This window comes from Ursus arctos, unplaced genomic scaffold (genome assembly GCF_023065955.2).
Source record: "Ursus arctos isolate Adak ecotype North America unplaced genomic scaffold, UrsArc2.0 scaffold_7, whole genome shotgun sequence".
Classification (NCBI taxonomy): Eukaryota; Metazoa; Chordata; class Mammalia; order Carnivora; family Ursidae; genus Ursus; species Ursus arctos.
The window spans coordinates 51,768,064-51,789,880 of record NW_026623089.1 but is presented as its reverse complement, the minus strand read 5'-3'; the positions used below and the strand labels follow the sequence as shown (position 1 = coordinate 51,789,880).

The window sequence follows — 21,817 nt, the reverse complement described above, 5'->3', positions numbered from 1 at the left end:
AATTAGCCAAATTCTTAAATATTAAAATAGTGCATAAAGGATAAGGAGAGCCCTTGTATGAACTAAAATTCACAATAAGAAATGTAAAAAGTTAGTCTAAAGGGTCAATCAGTACACTTCATTAGGGTCACAGCTTTATATTACGACTTATTTTTGAATAAGAGAAAGCTTAAGTAACATTATTATATTAACTCCATAACCATAGTAAAGTTGTAGAACTCCTTTTGAAAAAGGAAACCTATTTTGATTAAGTATCTGAAAGTTCAGAGAGCCTAAATTTTCTACCACAACAGTGTGACATTAGAGTGAATGAAAACCAAGGGGATGAACCTAAGTCCTGTGCATTAAAAAACATCAACAGAAATCACCTGTTGTCACTGCAGCATGCATTCACATTCAAATATGAAAAATACCACACAGAAAACAGAAACATTTTTAAAAAAAGATTTAAGATCATAAATAGGTCATTGTTGTCACAACACATTTCAGAATTGAGAAAAACAAACATTTTGGCTTTTTAGAAAAGATCTTTTTTTTTTTAATCAATTCCCTCATCATTAAAAGGACTTGTACATTTTTAAATTTCCAGTCTCCTAAGGCACAATATTTTACCAGAATGCCAATATTATCACCCTGCTATAGCAGGAATAAGAGGCAAGGTATTAGCACTAAGAAAAACAGCAAATTTTATGGACAAAATCATCAGTCATTTAAGGGGGAAAGAGACTAATGATCATTTTAGTTAAGACTCAGTGTTGTTATATAGGGCTTTGTATTAAAAATTTTTGTTTAATCAAAGTATTTTAACTCAGATTTAATTCGCCACAGAGGAGCTATGAGAGAAGAATGGGATTGGTAAAATAGAGTATACTTTCTTTAAAAAGATTTGGAAGGAAAAAAATCAACTTAGAATAGCATATGGGGCAAACATCAAATGGAACCGAGATTAGAGGCCTAGTTTATTCCTAGTCTTCAGGCAGATCCAGAAAAGTAAGACTAGGTAAACCTAATACCTAGGTTCATACTACGAGGCTTCTGCTCCTTCATCACATGGCCCATTCGAGCTTACCCCCTAAACACTGAGATGTAGTGAATACTATAATCAGATGCTTAAACTGTTTTCTTTATCCAACCAAGAAGTTCTTTAAGATACAAGTGTAACTCATTTTTAACTCTACCTTGCTTTATCCTCTGTGATACCAACTGAACTTTAAAGGTTTATATGTACAATATGGTGATTTAGTGTTACTTTTAAAAGAAAAAAAAAACCCACAAAGTTAGTGATTGTCCACAGATGAAACATCGGATGAGGTTCATGACTGAAATCAATCATGGAGTGTTAGTCAATTGTAAACTCTGGAAAGTTAAGACTGGGACATGTGAATATCAGACACATTAGAGTATAACAGGAGAGGAAGGGAAGCCTATGTGTCATTCCAATTCTGATAAGGTGCATGGTCTTCGAAATTCTTGTCCACGTTCATGGAGCCATTTATTGGATACTGTGAGAGAAAAAAATATATTAATATTCTCTACTATCTAACTAGTTTAACAAAGTTTCTACATGAGCTAAAAGTTCAAGGCCAAATAAGATGAAGGCAGATGATACTTAGGCACTCTTTTAAAAGCTTCGCAAAATGTTGGAAACACATTCGAGAGTCTATGTATGTGCATTTCCTAAAGTTTCTGATGTTCAGTGAAAGCCTTGAAATGAAACACAATTGAATTAAGATGTAGGTACAGACAGAGCACTGTTTGCAAAATACAATCTCTAATGACATTTGAAAAATGAACACAAAGCCGCTGGCCTACAGGATCAATTCTACAATCAATTACTATTATGTGCTCATTAAGTTTCCTTGATTCCAAGATACTGCTTTTCAATAACTCAAATGGAATTTTCTACTCCTCCTATATCCTTAGGGCCCAATCAGTGGCATCAATGTGTACAAAATATCTAAACCAGGACCTATAATTACTCTTTTATCTTTCTCAATTCCTGTATTCAATCTTTTATTCATCAAACCCTGTCACTTTTCCTTATATATCTCTTTACACTTCAACAGTTTTTGCTGCTGCCTTAGTCCAGACTTTCATCCTTACCCACTTAGGGGAAAGGAGCCTTCTAAACTGATCTTCCCTTCACTAGCCTCTCTCCACTCTATCCAGTGATTCTCAAACATTATCATCATCAGGGGAGATTTTTAAAATCATAATGATCAGGTGTCACTCCTTAGTCCTGCCAAGTCTGATATGGTAGCCACTAGACACATGTGGCTACTAAGTACTTGAAATGGGGCTAGTGATACATATTGAAATGGATTTATGGGGTTAAATAATATGTATTAAAACAACTCCACCTGTTTCTATTTTGTTTCAATGTAGCTGGTCAGGCACTAGCATGACCCTGAGCATCTCTCTAGCATCACGTGAGTCCTGGACCCAGGCTCTAACATGCCTGGAAAACATACTGCTCTAGCTTCAAGACCAAATTTTAAAATTAAGCTTTGAAGAAGCCTCCCTAAACATAAGGAGTCAGCATCTTCTGTTTACATCTCTGTATTAGTGTGTACTATCCCATGTTCTAATGTATCCATTACCATGTCTCAATCAGAGATGAGTGTAAACTCCTTGAGGGAAAGATAGAGCTTATTTAAGTGGGAATACTGTTAAAAATCTGTCATCAGAATTCTGAGCTGTTGAAAGCAAATTTATATTAAGATCAGCAACTGGCTTGGCTGAATCCCTTTCAATGTTAGGAAAAATCACAAGAGAATATAGGAAATATTTACCCCATTTGTTTCCAACTAGCACAGGACAGGCTGCATGCCGTGTACTATAATCTCCTTCTCCACTGGCAAACAGATTATACCAGAAAACAGCAGTTCCCTGTGGAGAAAAATATAAAATTATCTGTAATAAGATATCAGGTTATCACTTTTTACAGTGATTAAATTTTCCTCTGTTCCTGTGAGGAAGTACTCCTCTATCGCAGCATTTTATCTTCTCTAATGGAATTCTAAAAATATGACAATCATTTACAAAATTTTGGTGATATGAAGTTGCTTGACAAATCTTACAATAGCAAGATGAGGGATAAACATCATATGGAACCCATTTTAGAAATGAAAACTTTTAAGTACTAATCCTTGGTGGTTCATTACTTCTAGTAATCATGGAAATTGTGCCATAAAAATATTCAAAACTTTACCTGGTATACGTAGTAAGTAAATCTTACCTAGTAAGGATTACATTCTCTCTATCTTTAAAAATGTAGTTAATTAAACTATGAAATTGAGGTACATCTCTTCCTCAGGGTAAAAATAAAGAGACCCACAAAATTAAAATAACAAATCAAGTTTACCTTTTTGGGCCAAACACTAGCTCCTACTTCAGGAAAAACAGTGGCTCCTCCTGCTGACACATCACTCATCTATAAGAATTCCAGAGAAGTATTATCAGAAGCACTGGTGTAATAAGGTTAAATGTGCCACTGTGAGGAAGAGAGGACACTGCAGAGAATGAGGACATCTGGACTCCTACCTAACATAGGTTTGTGCATGCTACCCAGTTTTTATACAAAACAAGATGCTGTTCAGGTTTATACACAAGTAAACAAACAAACAAAACACAAATAAATGATAGAGTCAGGAAGGGAGATAAGGATATCTTTTATATCTTACAGCCAGAGGTAAAAAAAGATTATTTAAAACCAATAAATCAAGTAATACAGGAGTATAATTATGCATTTATTGCATTAAAGTAGAATCTCCATGGGGCAGGACTTTTGTTCATTGCTGAGCTTTAGTGTCTAGAGTAGTAATCGTAGGTGCTCCTCCTAGGTATTTACCCAACGAATATGAAAACATTAATTCAAAAGGATACATGCATTCCTATGTTTATTGCAGCATTATTTACAACAGCTAAATTATGGAAGCAGCCCAAGTATCCACTGAAAGATGAATGGATGAAGAAGATGTGGTGCATATATATACAATGGAATATTATTCAGCCATCAAAAAGAATGAAATCTTGCCATGTGCAATGATGTGGACAGAGCTAGAGAGTATTATGCTAATTGAAATAAGTCAGACAAATACCATATGATTTCACTCATATGTGGAATTTAAGAAACAAAACAGAGAGAAACAAACTCTTAATTATAGAGAACTGATGGTTACTGGAGGGGAAGTCGGGAGGTGGATGGATTAAAGAGAAGATAGGGATTAAGGAATGCACTTGTGATGAGCACCAGGTAATGTACGGAAGTGGAGAATTACTAAATTGTACACCTGAAACTAGTATCACACTGTATGTGAACTATACTGGAATTAAAATCTTAAAAGTTTAAAAAATGAATAAAAACACAAATCTTCCAAATTGAGGAAGCACATGGACAAAATGAGACAAAGGAAACACAGATCATAAAGACTGTATCACAAAGCAAATCCCAATTATGCTACATCCTAGGGTCACATCTAATACAAGGGACTTATAAACACTGAAAACAAAGATTTGACAGGCAAATGTTACACCAAAAAACAACAAACCAGTTTGATCTTAATATCAGGCCCAGTTTTAATCAAAATAAAAGCATTAAGTGAAATAAATACATCATCAGTAGCAAAGAGCTATCAGCTCTGTAGGCAATGAAAAAAATGAAAAATGAAAAAATTGTGCTAAATGGCCTATCTGGGAATAGTATTTAAACAAGGGTGGGGGGAGGAAGATGAATTACTAATCTAATCAAAATGTTATATAATTAAAGGAGAACATAACAATTAGTAATTAACATAAAATCTAATGGTCAAATCTAATCTTTATGGATATTGGACCAAATATAGCATTTATAAAAGTAAATGTTCGTTCATAAAAGTAAAATGTTTAACGTCTCTTAAAGATCAATAGATCAAGCTCTCTAAGAGAAATGCAAGTTAAAACCACACTAACTGCCAATCTAATAAGTGAAAGATGTACAAAGTCTGACAGACATCACACTTAAAGGTGGGATATAAATTGGTACAGTTATGGAGAGCTCACCTCTAGACAGTATACAAGAAAGCATACAAGTATACAAGTATCAGCTTCTCCCTGGTTTTTTCCCTTTGTGATTGTAATTCTCATCTTTAACTTAGTACTTAAATACTTTTTTTATGGTTATCTTAAATATTTTTGGAAACAGATAAAGTTGGGGGTGGGGAGAAGGAGAATAAGGTGGGAAGGTGAAAAGGTAGGTTGAATGGAGGAAATAGGGTAAAAGACACACAGGAAAGGTGGCAGCGAGCAATGAAGAAAGAAAATGAGACTGAGTAGAGATATACTGATTTCGGTCGGGAGTAGATAAAACAGCGAAAAGAGGCCACTTTCATATCATTCAGATGGGGGTGGAAAGTGCAATGAAATAAGGAAAATTTAAGTCTAGATATGAAATACATCTTCTTGAGTTAACAAAGTTTACAACATTATGTTTTCCAAATATTATACAATATGTCCTGTCCTACATGTTCTTCTTACGCGACACTGCTATTCTTATTGAGTGGTAGGGTCTATGTCCTCCCCCCTCAGTCTTGGCAGGTCTTTATAATTGCCTTCATTAATAAAATGCAGGAGAAGTGATGTTATTTGACTTCTGAAGGTAGGTAATGAAAATGCCATGCATTTCAGCCTTGCATTTTGTGGAGATATGAGCTCTTGTAATCCAGTCACCGTGCTGGGAGGAAGCCCAGACCACACGCAGGTATCCTGGCCAAAGCCAGTCTCAACCTCAGCCTTCAAAACGACCCCAGTGCCAGGCATCCCTGACTGCAAATGCATGAAAGAGCCACAGCAAGAACCAGGAGGGAAGCCCACTCAACCTCACAACCAAGAGAGAGGAAAAGTTATTTTAATCGATTCAGTTTTGTGGTGATTAGTCATGCAGCAGTAGAGAACTGGAGCAAATATTATGACCAAAGTTAAGACTGTTCATATACCTAAACATATAGAAAAAATTAAAATCATACTGTTTGAAACTTTAGTAAACAATGTGAAAATGGTTATTCTTAATGGGGCTTCCAGGGCGCTATACTGTGCTCTTGATCTGGCTGCTGCTTACACCAGATGTGTTCACTTTGTGAAAATTTATCGAGTTATAGTACTTATGATTTGTATACTTTTTCTGATTGATATATATCAACAAAAAATTCAAAAGGAAAGTTTGTTATAATGTGTGTGAATGTATATGCAGAGATGCCTATATACGCATATTAACATAGTCCATACTCCAAAATATCAACAATGATTGTCTCCAAGTGCAGAGAATATTAGTTTTAGCATTCTTATTCAGCTTTTAATATTATAATTTGAAGAAGTTACAAATGCAAAAAAAACCCCACAAAAACCCTCCATTTACTCAGCTGTAAAAGCTTTAAATTAGAACGTTAAATAAGGGCTAAGGAAAACAAACATCTGAACACATCAAAATAAATGTCATGTAATAAAATCCCATCTTAAATTTTTAGCTGTAACTTACATAAAACAGCCATGTAGCAATTCTATTCCCTGTCCCCAGCTCTTTGAAAGCATCTGGTTCATCTTTCTGTAAATAAAACATAATTCAATGGTATAAAATTCAGTAATGCAAATTATCTAGTGGCAACTGACCACCAGTAATATGCTAAAGATATGCCAAAGACAACCCAAAACGTTCACTTATAATGTCCGGTGCACAATATACAGCAGGCACTCAAATACTTGTTGGATGTCAATTCAGCTTGTACAGTGAATACTTTTGATAAGACCACTTATCAAGTGGGGGGGGGACCCAGATTTATTAGCCTAAATAATGAAAACCATTATCTACTATCCACAGATTGTTAATTAAATTCATGCCTATAGTTTTGCTTCAAAAAAAAAAAAAAAAACACATGTAAGACATGAGAGTCTCTTAGCTACATTGATGAACTCTATTCTCTGTAGGTAAAAAAATTTACCTTGAGGTTTTCTTTGAACTCACGATCCATTCAAATGTTTACTGCTACTATGCTTTCATTCTTTTGGACAGTCAGCACTTTAATCTGGCTGGAGAATTCACATCTGGCTCTTTAAAGTAGGGGCACATGGGTGGCTCAGTCAGTTAAGCATCTGCCTTTGGCTCAGGTCATGATGCCAGGTCCTGGGATCAAGCCCTGCATCAGGCTTCCTGCTCAGCAAGAGTCTGCCTCTCCCTCTATCCCCTTCTCTGTCTCAAATAAAATCTTTTTTAAAAAATCTAAATTACAATACAGTCTCTTGGCAGTTATTCCAGGAAAATGAAAATGGATTTTTCACACAGAAATTTACACACATCTTTGTGATAAGCCCCAAACTGGAAACTACCCTAATGTCCTTCAAAGGATGAATGACTAATGAAATAGTACTCAGCAATAAAAAGGAACACACTATTGATAGATTTCTGTAAGAACATGAACCTCAAAGGAATTCTGAGTGAAAAGAGATCTCAAAAGGATGCATACTGCATATACCATTTATCTAACAGTTGTGAACTGGCAATCATGGAGAAGGACAGGTCACATCAGTGGTTAGCAGCCGTGAGGCACGGGAAGCAGAGGGGCACGTGCAGCTGCAGAGCAGTGCTCTACGGGGTCCGGCAGTGATGGTGCAGTTACGCACACTGATCGTGGTGGTAGTTTCACAAAGCTACTCGTGTAATAAAACTGCATAGACACACATGCACACCCAAATTAGTGTAAATATAACTGGTGAAATAAGTTCGGTGGCTTGTGCCAGTGCCTATTTCTTGGTTTTGATAATATGCCACAGTAATGGAAGATGCTAACGGTGGGGGAGGCTGAGGGAAGGGTTCGCAGGACCTCCTTGTACATTTCTTTACAACTTCCTAAGAATCTGTGATGATTTCAAAATAAAAAACTAAGAAAAAAACTTAGTTGCACTAATGTCAGGGTTTGAATTATACTTTTATATCATCCAAGACTCTCAGACATTTTTCAGTAATTGAAAATAGAAGAGAAAGAAACTAAAAATAAATTCTTTGCTGGCCTACATAGAAGAGTCTAGGATTCTGGGATTTAAGATGGTCAAGGGCTATAACACAATAAAGGCTGTGTTTTCTTTCAAAAGAATATACCCTTATTTTAAAATGGTAATAGATCAAGAAGTTTATTAAAATACCTGAGACAGTTCTTAGAATTCATTTAATTTTTTAAAAATATTTCTGATTTTACTTTTTCTGTTTTTTTAAAGATTTTATTTATTTGACAGAGTGTGCACACAATCAGGGGAGCTGCAGAGGAAGAGGAAAAAACAGGCCCCCACAGAGCAGGGAGCCCAACGTAGGGCTTGATCCCAGGACCTCGGGATCATGACCTGAGCCAGAGGCAGATGCTTAATTGACTGAGCCACCCAGGCACCCCTAGAATTCATGTAATTACGATAAAGCTTAATTAATTAAGACTTGGTAATGTATAATTTAGAGCTTAATGTGAAAAAAGAAAAGTTACACCTTTTTAGCAAATTGCTTTGATATTATTCTCCAGTGTCTCTCTACATCTATTTCGTATTCTTTATCTTCCTTTCTCTCAGCATATTCTTATAATTTCTTCAGATTTATCAGCTAATTCGCTTCAACTGTTTTAATTTATCTAAACTTTAAATTTCAACAATTACTTTTTTCTACCTAGAGCTTCTATTTGTTTTTCAAATATGTTAAATCATTTTGAAAGTTTACTAATTTTCATCTTTTAATTTTTAAAAATATTATACAGTTATTTTATATTCTGTATCTGATAATTCAAGTACCTAACATCCTGGGGGCATCTAAATCTGTTGGTTACTTCAGTCTCACCAATGGTGTCTTATTACCAGTTAGTAATTTCTTTTTCAATGAGTTCATATTTGGCTGACCTTACTCTTTAAAATTCCTGAGGTGTTAGAATGAGGATGCCTGTTTCCAGGGAGGACATGAGTTTGTTTCTGCCAGGTACCAGGGAGTACTACCTAACTGAACAACTTTAATTTCTCCTCTTCCAGGGTACTGAAAATTCAAATCCAAGGTTCATGTGGGAGCAGGCCTATGCTTTCAAACTCCCAGAAAAGGCTCTCATACACATTACATCCCTGCCAGGGTGATGACAGGTAACTCTCCTTAAGGCTCCTACCTCAAAGCAGATGATTTTCAAGGCTATTCTTTCTCTGAGGGTGTCATCCTTTTGGAGATTCGGGTGTTATGCATGGGTCTCAGGTTCGGCAGCCTGCGCAGTGGCAGGTCCTCACAGAGCTGTTAGTCCCCAAAGCTCTAGATTCCTGGAGCTTCAGCTTCAGCTTTTTTGCCACCCCCTTAACTCTAATTTTAGTTTCTAGGTTTTCCTTGTTCGTTTTGGCTTTGGGAATTTCCTTTACTTTCTTCCAGGCTCAGCAATGCATTTAAAAGTATCTATTTTTTTTTCTTTTTACTGTGTATCTTAGAGTTTTTTACTGTTAAAAAGGTTTTATAGGGTTATCTATTCCACCATGCTTCCACAAATTGCAAACAGGCAATACATTTTTAATTCTAAAAGAACAGAATTAACATGCCATGCCTGAGCTTCAATAGAACTCTTACGTTCTCCATTTTTTTTTTTTTTTACTTACCCGTGCAAAATCAAAATGGGGTTCATACTGTCCTCCAACTCCATAATTTGCTACCTGAAGGAGAGGAACAAAGTATGCATTAAAAAGAATCGACTACTATTCAAAAAATTTATAAGTCCTATTTTGGCACCTTATAGGTCGTGGTTATGCACTCCTAGAGAAATGAGAAGCAAAGCAGTTTAAATCAATGAGAGTTCCTAAGGAACCAAGGATAAAAATCCTAAGGATAGCTACTATATGATTATTTTAGAACCTTAGTTAATATGCTTTTCTTTAGCAAATGTTTGGGGTACATGTTTTCCTCTAATACATAAACTAAAATTAATTTGAGTTAGAATTTTAAAATTAAAATGTTTAGATTTAAGATTTTCTAGAATTAGGGTTTTGAGGTTTCTATTAATTTTTACTAAACAACACTTTCCTTTGGCATTTAAATCAAGACTCATGTTGTCCAAAGCCCAAAATGCTGGTAAACTCCCAATCTATTTTAATAAAAACTCCTCCCACATATTTTTTTTTACCCTAAAGTAAAAGAGGGAAGAAGTTAACATGAAACTTAATTATTCCTGCTGGAGGGCCTTAACAATTTCAGTTGGTAATGACAATCCCAGTGTGAAGCAGCAAAAGGGAGTGAGAAAAGTATCTGGTCTAAGTGCTAGCTTTCTTAGTTATAATATATGTAGCTTAGTTATAATATATGTAACTTTCAATACAATCTCAGTTTTCTTATTTGTAACTAAGGAGAATGATACCCTAACTCCTTCCTTGCATCCCAATATGACAAAATGAAAGGAGAATGTAATTTAAACAGCACTGCTGATGAAATGAAAGGAGAACATAAAGAGTGTTGCCCACAGCAAAGTCCAAGTCCTATGTAAATTATTTTTACTCCAGGTATTTGACTCCTTATGTCGTAGACATTTGGGTCGGATCAGCCTGCTAAGTAGGACTGTATCAGGTAGCTTGAAAGATTCTGTGAAGGTTAAGCAGATGAGAATAAACACGGATCAGGAAAGATATAAGAGTTTTTAATAATATAATGAATACCAAGGAAGTTGTAGATTACTATGGAATAAATGGCAACTTAAGCCAATTTAAATATAGACAACCTTCTTCGCACAGTTCCAAAGTGCATAAGGTTTAGCTAATCATTAACACCAGACCCCCAACAACATATTAACTATAATTGCATAAAGTACTAATGTCGCTGCTAGTGCTTTAGTCCACAAATTACTATGTAAATAACAGCTACACATCATGATCAATTACCAATCATATCACTTCTTTCAAAGTCTGTCAGTGACTGGTCACTGCACATCTGTTATTCAGTTCATGCACAGACAGCAAAATATGTAGTTGTGTTGCCTCCCCATGGGATATTGTACAAAAATGGGTAGCTGGGACAAGGACTAACAAAGATAACGTTCAGCACAGAAATGGTAAGTAATGATGCTGTAAGCACAATTCAAATCAAACCTAAGTGGAGACATAGAAAAAAGAGCTGACAAGGGGAATGCTTCCACTTGTGCTGTTCAAGAAAGTCTAGATATGCAGCCGGAGGGACTCGGTGAAGGCAAACTTATTAACATAAGGAAAGTGATTGTGATGGAAGGGAGAAAGATGTCTTGGAGGAAGTAATGTTGGAAAGATATCTTAAAAAAAAAAAAAAAAACCCTCAGGGATACTTAATATCGAAAGCACAAAGGATAAAATGTTGAAAACTTACTCAAACTTAAAGTACGACAGTTTGCGAAGGCAGAGAAAACATGCTTACTCTGTATCATTTCACAATGAGAAGAAGGACTGTTTAAACTATTCTTGATTAGTGGATCGAAGATCTGAATGTACAAGACAAAACCATAAAACTGTTAGGAAAAAACACAGGTGTAAATCTTTGTGACCCTGCGTTAGGGACTTCTGAGAAAGACGGCAGAGTAGGAGGATCCTAGGCTCCCCTGGTCCCATGGGCACACACCGAGATAATACCAAAATCAGTGTAAATAACTCAGAAAATGACCTGAAGACTGACGGAACACTCTCCGAGGCTAAATGTGAAGAAGAGGCCACAATGAAGAGGCAGGAAGGGCTGAGACATGGTCAGGAGTCAAACGGACTGTGAGACTGCCTGTGGGGGGTGGAGGGTACGCAGTGGAGTGGAGAAAGGAGAGGAGCAGACCTCCGCCCTAGGCATGGGGGACATGCATGGCTATATGCATATGATAAATCCCTATAACATTTGGTTTTGAAAATCAGAGGGACCTGGATTCTCAAGTTCTTATAACCAGTGGGCCTTAACACCTGGAACTTTAAAAATCAGCAAGCAGCTCTGGGAGCTGGAGGGCTAGAAGAAACTGAATCCCTGCCCTTAGACAATGCAACGAAGAGCCCAGATGAGATACAGCACAGAAGAGGCAGTTTGAAAAACGCCTGGGGTATACAGGAAGGAGATTTATTTACTAATCTCAGAGCATGTGCTGGAAGAACAGGGATTTTTGGGACACTTCTCTAAGAACAAAAGAGCTAGAAGGTGCCATTTCCCTCCCTTGTTCCCCCAGCCTAGATATACAGATACCTGTGGGAACCAGGGCAGCAGAACACTCTCCTGCTAACAGCGAGAGCCTTGCCTCACCGTTCTTCTGCAGACACGCCCTCTCCATCCCAGGCAGCTTCAGGTCCCCCATAGAGCAGACCTGCATGAACCTTACTAACAGCACACCTCCTCCTTCCCTGATCTCTTCTACAGACGCCGCCCCCCGCCCAATTCCAGCCTGGACAGGAGTTTTCCCAGGGGCTGTAAGCCCTCTCCCACAGCAAACCAGTGCATATCTTGCTAGCACCATGAGCCCCAGCTCTCTCCAATACACTTTTAGCCGGAGTCCATCCAAAGCAGTGCCATAAGCCTAGCAGTGTGCAAGTAGCCCTGGGAGGGGCCTCCACCACTCCAAAGAGACTCCTGCCTGGGGAGAGGTGAAGATAAATACACACACCCGTCAGACTGTGGCCCAGCGCGGGGCTGGTCTGACTGCAGGCCCCACCCACCAACAAAAGCTTCTCAGGACACAACACAGGGAAAGTACCCTGCAGTTTGGTGCTACTGCATCTTTGGCAAATGTCTGATCTGACTTAAGGCCACAGTGGCCCCAGACTGGCCCACTAACAACACAGGGACTAAAACCTGCTCACAACAGGCAAGGAGAGCCATTGCAGATGACTGGACTAAAAGCAAACATGGCTCAGCCGCACAGTGGGGTTTCATGCATCATATAGAGGAGACACCCCTGAAGCACTGGGTTCTGGTGAACAGGGAGCTTTGCACTGCAGGACCTCTTCTTCATAAAGCCACTACTTTCAAGAGCAGAAGACATAGCTGACTTACCTGGCACATAGAAACAGACACAGAGTTAGACAAAATAAGGGACAGAGGAGTATGTCCCAAAATGAAAGACGAGGACAAAATTTCGACAGACTTAAGTGAAACAGAGGTAAGTAATATACCTGCTACAGAATTTAAAGTAATAGTCCTAAAGATACTCACTGGACTTGAGAACAAAGTAAAGGACCTCAACAAAGAGACAGAAAACGTAAAAAAGAACCAACCAGAGATGAACAACTCAATAACACTAGAGGGAATAAATAGAACAGAGGAAGTAGGACAGAGTAATGGAGAGCAATAAAGTTGAACAGGAAAGAGAAAAAAGATAATAAATGAAAACAGACTAGAGAACTCAGTGACACCATCAAACATAGTAGTAACTGCATTATACAGATTCTGGAAGGAAAAGGGAAAGAAAAGGAAGCAGAACATTTATTGAAAAAATAACAGCTGAAAAGTTCCCATATCTGGGGAAGGAAACAGAAATCCAGCTCCAGGAGGTACAGAGAACCCCCAACAAAATCAACATGAAGGTCTACACCAAGACACATAGTAATTAAAATGGCAGAAAGTAGTGACAGCAAATTTTAAAAGCTGCAAGAGAAAATCATTACATAAAAAGGGAAACCCCATAAGGCTACCAACATATTTTTCAGCAGAGACTTTGTAGGCCAGCAAGGAGTGCCAGGCTATATTCAAAGTTCTGAAATAAGAACAACAACAACAACAACAACAAACCCCTGCAGCCAAGAATACTCTAGCCAGCAAGGCTATCATTCACAATACAAGGAGAGATAGTGTCCAGACAAACGGAAGGTAAAGGAATTCATGATCACTAAACCAGCCCAATAAGAAATGTTAAAGGGAGACTCTGAGTGGAAAGGAAAGACCATAAGCAGGAGTAAAAGGAGTAGGAAGCACAAAAGCAATAAAATTAGGCATATGTATAAAAATCAGTCAAGGGTTTCACAAAATAAAAGGATGTACAGTATGACACCATATACCTAAAATGTGGGTAGAGGAGTAAAAATGTAATGATTTTAGAATGGATTCAAACTCAACTGACCATCTACTTAATATAGACTGCAATATGCATATGATATTACATATAAACCTCATGATAGCCACAAATCAAAAACTGGTAAAGATATGCAAAAAAATAATAATAAAATAAAGAGAAAGGAATTCAAGTGTATCACTAAAGAAAGCCAGCAAAGCATGAGAGAACAGAAAAAAGGAAGAACTACAAAAGGAACCATAAGACAAGTAACAAAATGGCAGTAAGTACATACCTGTCAATAATTATTTTCAATGTAAATGGACTAATAAGTGCTCCAATCAAAAAACAGGGTGACAAAATGGATAAAAAAAGCAAGACACATCTATATGCTGCCTACAAGAGACTCGTTTCAGACCTAAAGACACATGCAGATTGTAAGTGAAGGGAAGGAAAAGCATTTATCATGCAAGTGGAAGAGAAAAGAAAGCCAGGATAGCAATACTTATATTGGGCAAAACAGATTTGAAAACAAAGACTGTAACAAAAGACAAGGACACTATATAATCACACAGGGGACAATCCAATAAGAAGATATAACAACTGTAAATATTTATGCACCCAACATGGGAGCACCCAAATACATGAAACAGCTAATAATGAAAATAAAGGGGGTGCCTGCATGGCTCAGTGGGTTAAGCGTCTGCCTTCAGCTCAGGTTATGATCTTGGAGTTAGGCAGGATTGAGCCCTGTGTTGGGCTCCCTGCTCAGCAGGGAGTCTGCTTCTCCCTCTCCTCCACCTCACCTCGTTCCTGCTCTCTCTCGCTCACTCTCTCTAATAAATAAATCTTAAAAAAAAACCCATAAAGGAAATAATTGATAATAATTCAATAATACTAGGGGACTTTAACACTCACATCAATGGATAGATCATTCAAACAAAAAAAATCAATAAGAAAAGGGTGGCTTTGGATGACACACTGGACCAGATCAATCTAATAGATATACTCAGAACATTCCACCCTAAAACAGCAGAATATACATTCAAGTGCACATGGACCACTCTCCAGAATAGATTACACATTAGGTCACAAAACAAGTCTCAACAAAGTAAAAAGTTTAAAGTCCTACCAAATATCTTTTTTGACCACAATGCTGTGAAACTAGAAAGCAACCACAAGAAAAAAATCTGGAAAGAACACAAATACATGGAGGTTAAATAACATGCTACTAAACAATGAATGGGTCAACCAAGAAATCAATTAAAAAAATACATTGAAACAAATGAAAACGGTCCAAAATCTTTGGGATGCAGCAAAAGCTGTCTTAGAAAGGAAGTTTATAGCAACGCACGCCTACCTCAAAAACTAGAAAAAATCTCATACACAACCTAACCTTACACCTAAGAGAGCTAGAAAAAGAACAAACAAAACCCCAAACCAGTAGGAAGAAGAAATAAAGATTAGAGCAGAAATAAATGAAATAGAAACTACGAAAACAGAATAGATCAATGAAACCAGGAGCTGATTCTCTGAAAAGATCAACGAAATTGATAAGCCTCTAGCCAGACTCTTCAAAAACAAAAAAAAGAGGACTCAAATAAAAACAGAAATGAAAGAGGAGAAATAACAATCGACACCACAGAAATACAAAGAATTCTAAGACAATATGAAAAATTATATGCCAACAAATTGGACAACCTAGAAGAAATGGGTAAGCTCCTTGAAACATATTAACCTCCTAGAACCAAATCAGGAAAAAACAAAAAATAGAGACTGATTTGGCAATGAAATTGAATCAGTAATCAAAAGCTTACAACAAACAAATGTCCAAGAGTAGATGGCTTCACAGGTGAATTCTATAAAATACTTAAAGAAGAGTTATACCTATTCTTCCCAAACTATTCCAAAAACAGAAGAGGAAGGAAAGCTTCCAAACACATTCTATGAGGCCAGCATTACCCTGATACCAAAACCAGGTAAGACACTACACGAAAAGAAAACTACAGGCCAATATCTCTGATGAACACAAAAATCTTCAACAAAATATTAGCAAACCAAGTTCAACAATACATTAAAAAACTCATTCAACATGGGGCACCTGGGTGGCTCAGTAAGTGGCCCCTCTTGATTTCAGCTCAGGTCATAATCTCAGAATCCAGGGATTGAGTCCCATGTTGGGCTCCGTGCTTAGGAGTCTGAGAATTCTCTCTCTCCCTATTCTTCTGCCCCTCCTCTTGCGCTCTCTCTCTTTCTCTCAACATAAATAAATCTTTAAAAAAAATACACCTGTTTCACCACAATCAAGTGGGATTTATTCCTGGTATGCAAGTGTGGTTCAATATTTGCAAAACAATCACTGTGATGTCATATCAGTAAGAGAAAGGATAAAAACCATGTGAATATTTCAGTAGATTCAGAAAAGTCTTTCACAAAGTACAACATTCATTCATGATACAAACCTTCAACAAAGCAGGGTTACAGGGAACATGGTAACATGATAAAGGCCATGTATGAAAAACCAACAGCTATTATCATACTCAATTATGAAAAACAGAGCTTTTCCCCTAATGTCAGGAAGAAGACAAGGATGTTCATTCTTAACACTTTTATTCAACATAGTACTGGGTGCTGTAGCCACAGCAATCAAACAAGAAAAAGAAATAGCATTCAAATTGGTAAGGAAGAAATAAAACTTTCATTATTTGCAGATGACATGATACTATATATAGAAAACCCTACAGACTCCACCAAAAAAACTACCTGAACTGATAATTCAGTAAGGTCTCAGGATACAAAATCAATATACAGAAATCCATTTGCATTTCTATACACTCTAATGAAGTAGCAGAAAGAAATTAGGAAAAGAGTCCGATTTACAATTTAACCAAAAATAACAGAATATCTAGGAATGAACCCAACAGAGGGGATGAAAGACCTATACTCAGAAAACTACAAAACACTGACAAAAGGAATTGAAAATGACTATATAACACTGATGAAAGAAACTGAAATGGAAAGATATTCCATGCTCATGAATTAGAAGAACAAATACTGCTAAAATGTCCATACTGCCCAAAGCAATCTACAGATTTAATGCAATCCCTATCAAAATACCAACAGCATTTTTTACAGAACTAGAACAATGAATACAAAAATTTGTATGGAACCACAAAAGACCTCCAGTAGCCAAAGCAATCCTTTTTTTTTTAAGATTTTATTTATTTATTTTGAGAGAGAGGGAGTGAGAAAGAGCACAAGCAGGGGGAAGGGGCAGAGGGAGAAGCAGATCCTCTGCCAAGCAGGGAGCCAGACTCGGGGCTTGTTCCCAGACTCTGGGATCATGGCCTGAGCCGAAGGCAGACGCTTAACTGACTGAGCCACCCAGGCGCCCCTAGCCAAAGCAATCTTAAAAAGAAGAACAAAACTGGAGGTATCACAATCCCACGTATCAAGAGATACTACAAAGCTATAGTAATCAAATCAATACACACGTAGATTAAGAGAATAAAATAGAAAACCCAGAAATAAAACCACAATTATATGGTTAATAAATCTTTGACAAAGGAGGCAAGACTATGCAATGGGAAAGACAGTCTCTTTAACAAATGGTATTGGGAAAACTGCTGGACAGCAACATGCAAAAGAATGAAACTGAACCACTTGCTTATACCATACACAAACATAAACTTGAAATGGATTAAAGAACCAATGTGATACCTGAAACCATAAAAATCCTAGCAGAGAGAACAGGCAGTAATTTTGCTGACATTGGCTGTAGCAACATTTTTCTAGACATGTCTCTTGTGGCAATGGAAACAAAAGCAAAAATAAACTACGGGGACTACATCAAGATAAAAAGCCTCTGCACAGCAAAGGGAACAATCACAAAACTAAAAGGCAAGCTACAGAATGGGAGAAGATACTTACAAACGACATATCTGATAAAGGGTTGGTATCCAAAATATAAAAGAACTTATATAAAAGAACTTATCTAAAATATAAAAGAACTTAAAATATAAAAGAATTCAATACCCAAAACATAAATAATCCAATTTAAAAATGGGCATACGACATGAACACACATTTCTCCAAAGATGACATACAGATGGCCAACAGACGCATGAAAATATGCTTAACATCATTCATCATCAGGGAAATGCAAATCAAAATCACATGAGATATCAGCTCACACCAGTCAGAATGGCTAAAATCAAAAATGCAAGAAACAACAGGTGTTGACAAGGTTGTGGAGAAAAAGGGACCCCTGTGCACTGTTGGGTGGAAGGTAAATTGGTGCAGCCACTGTGGAAAACAATATGAAAGTTCCTCAAAAAATTACAAATAGAATTACCATATGATCCAGTAATTCCAGAATGTAAAACCACTAATTCAAAAAGACATATGCACCCCTACATTTATTGCAGCATTATTTACAACAGCCAAATTTTAGAAGCAACTCAAGTATTCACTGATAGATGAATGGATAAAGTCATGGTATATAAACACAATGAAATATTACTCAGCCACAAAAAAAAAGAATGAAATCTAGCCATTTGCAACAACATGGATGGATCTAGAGAGGATAATGCTCAATGAAATAAGTCAGTCAGAGAAAGACAAATACCATATGATTTCACTTATATGTGGAATTTAAGAAACAAACAAAGGAAAAAAAGAGAAACCAAAAAACAGACTTAACTATAGAGAACAATCTGATGGTTACCAGATGGGAGATGGGTGGTGGGGATAGGTGAAACAGATGACAGGGATTAAGAGTACACTTGTTACAATGAGCACTGAGTAATGTACAAAACTGCTGAATCACTATATTGTACTTCTGAGACTAATATAAAATTGTATGTTAACTATACTGGAATTTAGTAAGAAAGAAAATAAATAGAAAGAAAAGAAAAAGAAAGCATAAGCAACTAAAAAACCCCAAAGCCAAAAAACAAAAAAAGACCTATCAGACTTTATCAAAATTAAAAATTTTGTGCCAAAGGACACTATCAAGAAAATGAAAGACGACCTACAGAATGGGAGAAAATATTTGCAAACCATATATCTGATAATGCTCCTATATCCAGAATGTAAAAAGGACACTTACAACTCAACAATAAAAACACAAACAACCCAATTAAGAAACAAAGGATTTGAACAAAATTTTTTTCAAAGAAATAAATAGCAAATATGCACATGAAAAGATGCTAAACATCATTAGCCATCAGGGAAATGCAAATGAAAATTATAATGAGAAAAAAAAATCAGACAAGAACAAGTGTTGGCAAGGACGTGAAAAACTGTGATCCTCATACACTACCAATGGAATTATAAAATCGTGCAGCCATTTTGGAAAACAGTTTGACAATTCCTCAAATGTTAAAGTTACCACATGACTCAGCAATTCCATATATTTTAGAATTTAAATGAAATTTAAATGTTTGTGCAAAAGCTTGTATGCAAATGTTCATAGCCACATTAGTCATTATAGTCAAAAAGTGCAAACAACCCAAATATCCTTCAGCTGACAGATACATGAAGTTGTGGTACATTCAAACAACGGAATATTATTCAGGCATGAAAAAAGAATAAAGTGCTGATACACTGGAAACATTATGTTAACTGATATAAGCCAGATACAGTAGGCCACATATTGTACTATTCCATTTATATGAAATATCTAGAAAAGGCAATTTCATAAACAGAAAGAAGATTAGTAGTTGCCTGGGGCATTAGGAGAGGGAATGGAGAGTGACTGCTTAAAGTTTTTGAAGTAATGATATAGTCTTATAATTAGATAATGGTGATAGTTGCATAACCATGTGCATATAATAAAACCAGGGTAAATTTTATGGTATATGAATTCTATCTCAATAGAAAAGAGAAAAAAAAAAAACACATTAAAAAAAAAAAACTGCCCCTGGTTACCTGACAGGTTTAGTTAGGACTGACAAAAAATTACAGCGTGCTTAATAAATATTGTTACATATTGTTCATTTCCCTACAAATTTATAGTTAACAGTAAGAGTTTTTAATGTTTTGTAAAGGAATTTTAGAGATCACAGACTAATCCTAATTTTTCCCATTGATTATTAAGATCAGTTTGCTTGGTTTCAGCTTGCATATTCACTTTTAGGGTCCCAAACTCTCCTGCAATACCTATCCAGTGCCTGTATAATCTTAGGAAATCGCACCTGAAGCATCTTTTGAAAAAGTGTAAAGAAATAATGTGATAGCATATAGTTTAAGGACAATGTGATTACCTACCTGTAATTCCTCTGCTGTGGAAACATCTAGTCCTGTTAGATCTTGTATTCTCATATTAATTCGAGACACCACAGGGTTTTCATAGCCAGACAGCCAGGCACTAAGAACAAGAAGAAAATATTACTTATAATGTTTCAATACATAAAGACTAATAGCCATCATTTTAAAAGCCATAATATATGGGACAATAAACCACTATGTATAGGCATTTAGTTGGCTTGCTTGTTTGATACGATTTTTACTAAACAATGCTGTATTTTTTTTAATGTTACATTTTAGAGTTAAAGGTTAATAAAAATTCATTTATTTCAGAATTTCTTTGAAAACAGTTGGATTAATGTAAGAAGGCTATATAGGGCTATTACATTGAGAATTTTAAAAAATTCTGTAAAAATACATACCAAACTGAAAACCATTTTTCTTTTTACAGAAGGTATATAGGAACTGACTGGGGTGGAGGTCATAGGGCTTTGGGTTTTTAACCTGATTTATATAGTGTAAATATTTTATAAGAAAAAAAATCATGTAGGGGCGCTGGGGTGGCTCAGTCGGTTAAGCATCTGACTCTTGATTTCAGCTCAGGTCATGATCTCAGGGTTGTGAGACTGAGCCCTGTGTTGGGCTCCATGCTCAGTGGGGAGTCTGCTTCAGACTCACTCTCTCCCTCTCCCTTTGCCCCTTCCCCCGCTCACATACTCTTTCTCTCTAAAATAAATAAATCTTAAAAAAAAAATAAATCTTAAAAAAAAATTCATGTATTTCTTACATAAATGAAAATAAGTTTTTAAAAGGTACCAAAACACACCCAGTAGGAGGACTATAATAAAAACGTATGGACGGGGGCACCTGGGTAGCTTAGTCGGTTAAGTGTTCAACTCCTAGCTCAGGGCCTGATCTCGGGGTCTTCAGTTCAAGCCCTATGTTGGGCTCAAAACAAAACAAAACAAAACAAAACAAAAAGATGGACAATAACAGGTGCTGGTGAGAACGTGAAGAAATCAGAACCCTCATACATGGCTAGTAGGAATGTAAAAATGGTACAGCCACTTTGGAAAACAGTTTGGCAGTTCCTCAAATTTTTAAACATACAGTTACCATATGACTCAGCAATTCCACTTCCAAGTACATACCCAAGAGAAATTAAAACATAAGTTCATACAAAAACTTGTACATGAATGTTCATAGCAGCATTATTAATAATGGCCAAAAAGTGGAAAAAATCCAAATATTCACCAACTGATGGGTAGATACATAAAATGTGATACATCCGTATGATGGATTATTGTGCCATGAAAAGGAATTGGGTACTGATACATGCCACAACATGGATGAACCTTGAAAACATTATGTTAAGTAAGCAAGATAAAAAAGACCACATATTATGATTCCATTTATAGGAAATACCCAGAATAGGCAAATCAACAGATACAGAAAGTAGGTCAGTGGTTGCCAGAGGAAGGAGGAAATGGGGAGTCACTGCCAATAAGTACAGGCTTTCTTTTTGGGGTGATGGGAATGTTTGGAAATTAGATAATGGTAAAGGTTGCACA

The 21,817-nt window shown here is 36.5% G+C and overlaps 1 protein-coding gene across 7 annotated transcripts in view; it reads right to left on the bottom strand.

Annotated features, from left to right (window-relative positions):
• Positions 1-430: 430 nt before the first annotated feature.
• The window catches only part of P4HA1 (prolyl 4-hydroxylase subunit alpha 1), a 100,847-nt gene continuing 79,460 nt past the window's right edge, over positions 431-21,817 (bottom strand). For 4 of the 7 annotated variants that reach the window (XM_026504440.4, XM_026504441.4, XM_057308796.1 and 1 more), the window contains exons 10-15: positions 20,268-20,367; positions 9,628-9,681; positions 6,512-6,577; positions 3,365-3,433; positions 2,793-2,889; positions 431-1,502 (exon numbers count right to left, since the gene is read on the bottom strand). In XM_026504440.4, the coding sequence (XP_026360225.1) occupies positions 1,432-1,502; positions 2,793-2,889; positions 3,365-3,433; positions 6,512-6,577; positions 9,628-9,681; positions 20,268-20,367 (457 nt within the window). In that variant the 3' untranslated portion in view covers positions 431-1,431. Of the gene's footprint in view, positions 2,890-3,364; positions 3,434-6,511; positions 6,578-9,627; positions 9,682-20,267; positions 20,368-21,817 lie in introns of all 7 variants that reach the window. The other 3 variants (XM_057308793.1, XM_057308792.1, XM_057308794.1) reach the window with 1 other exon arrangement.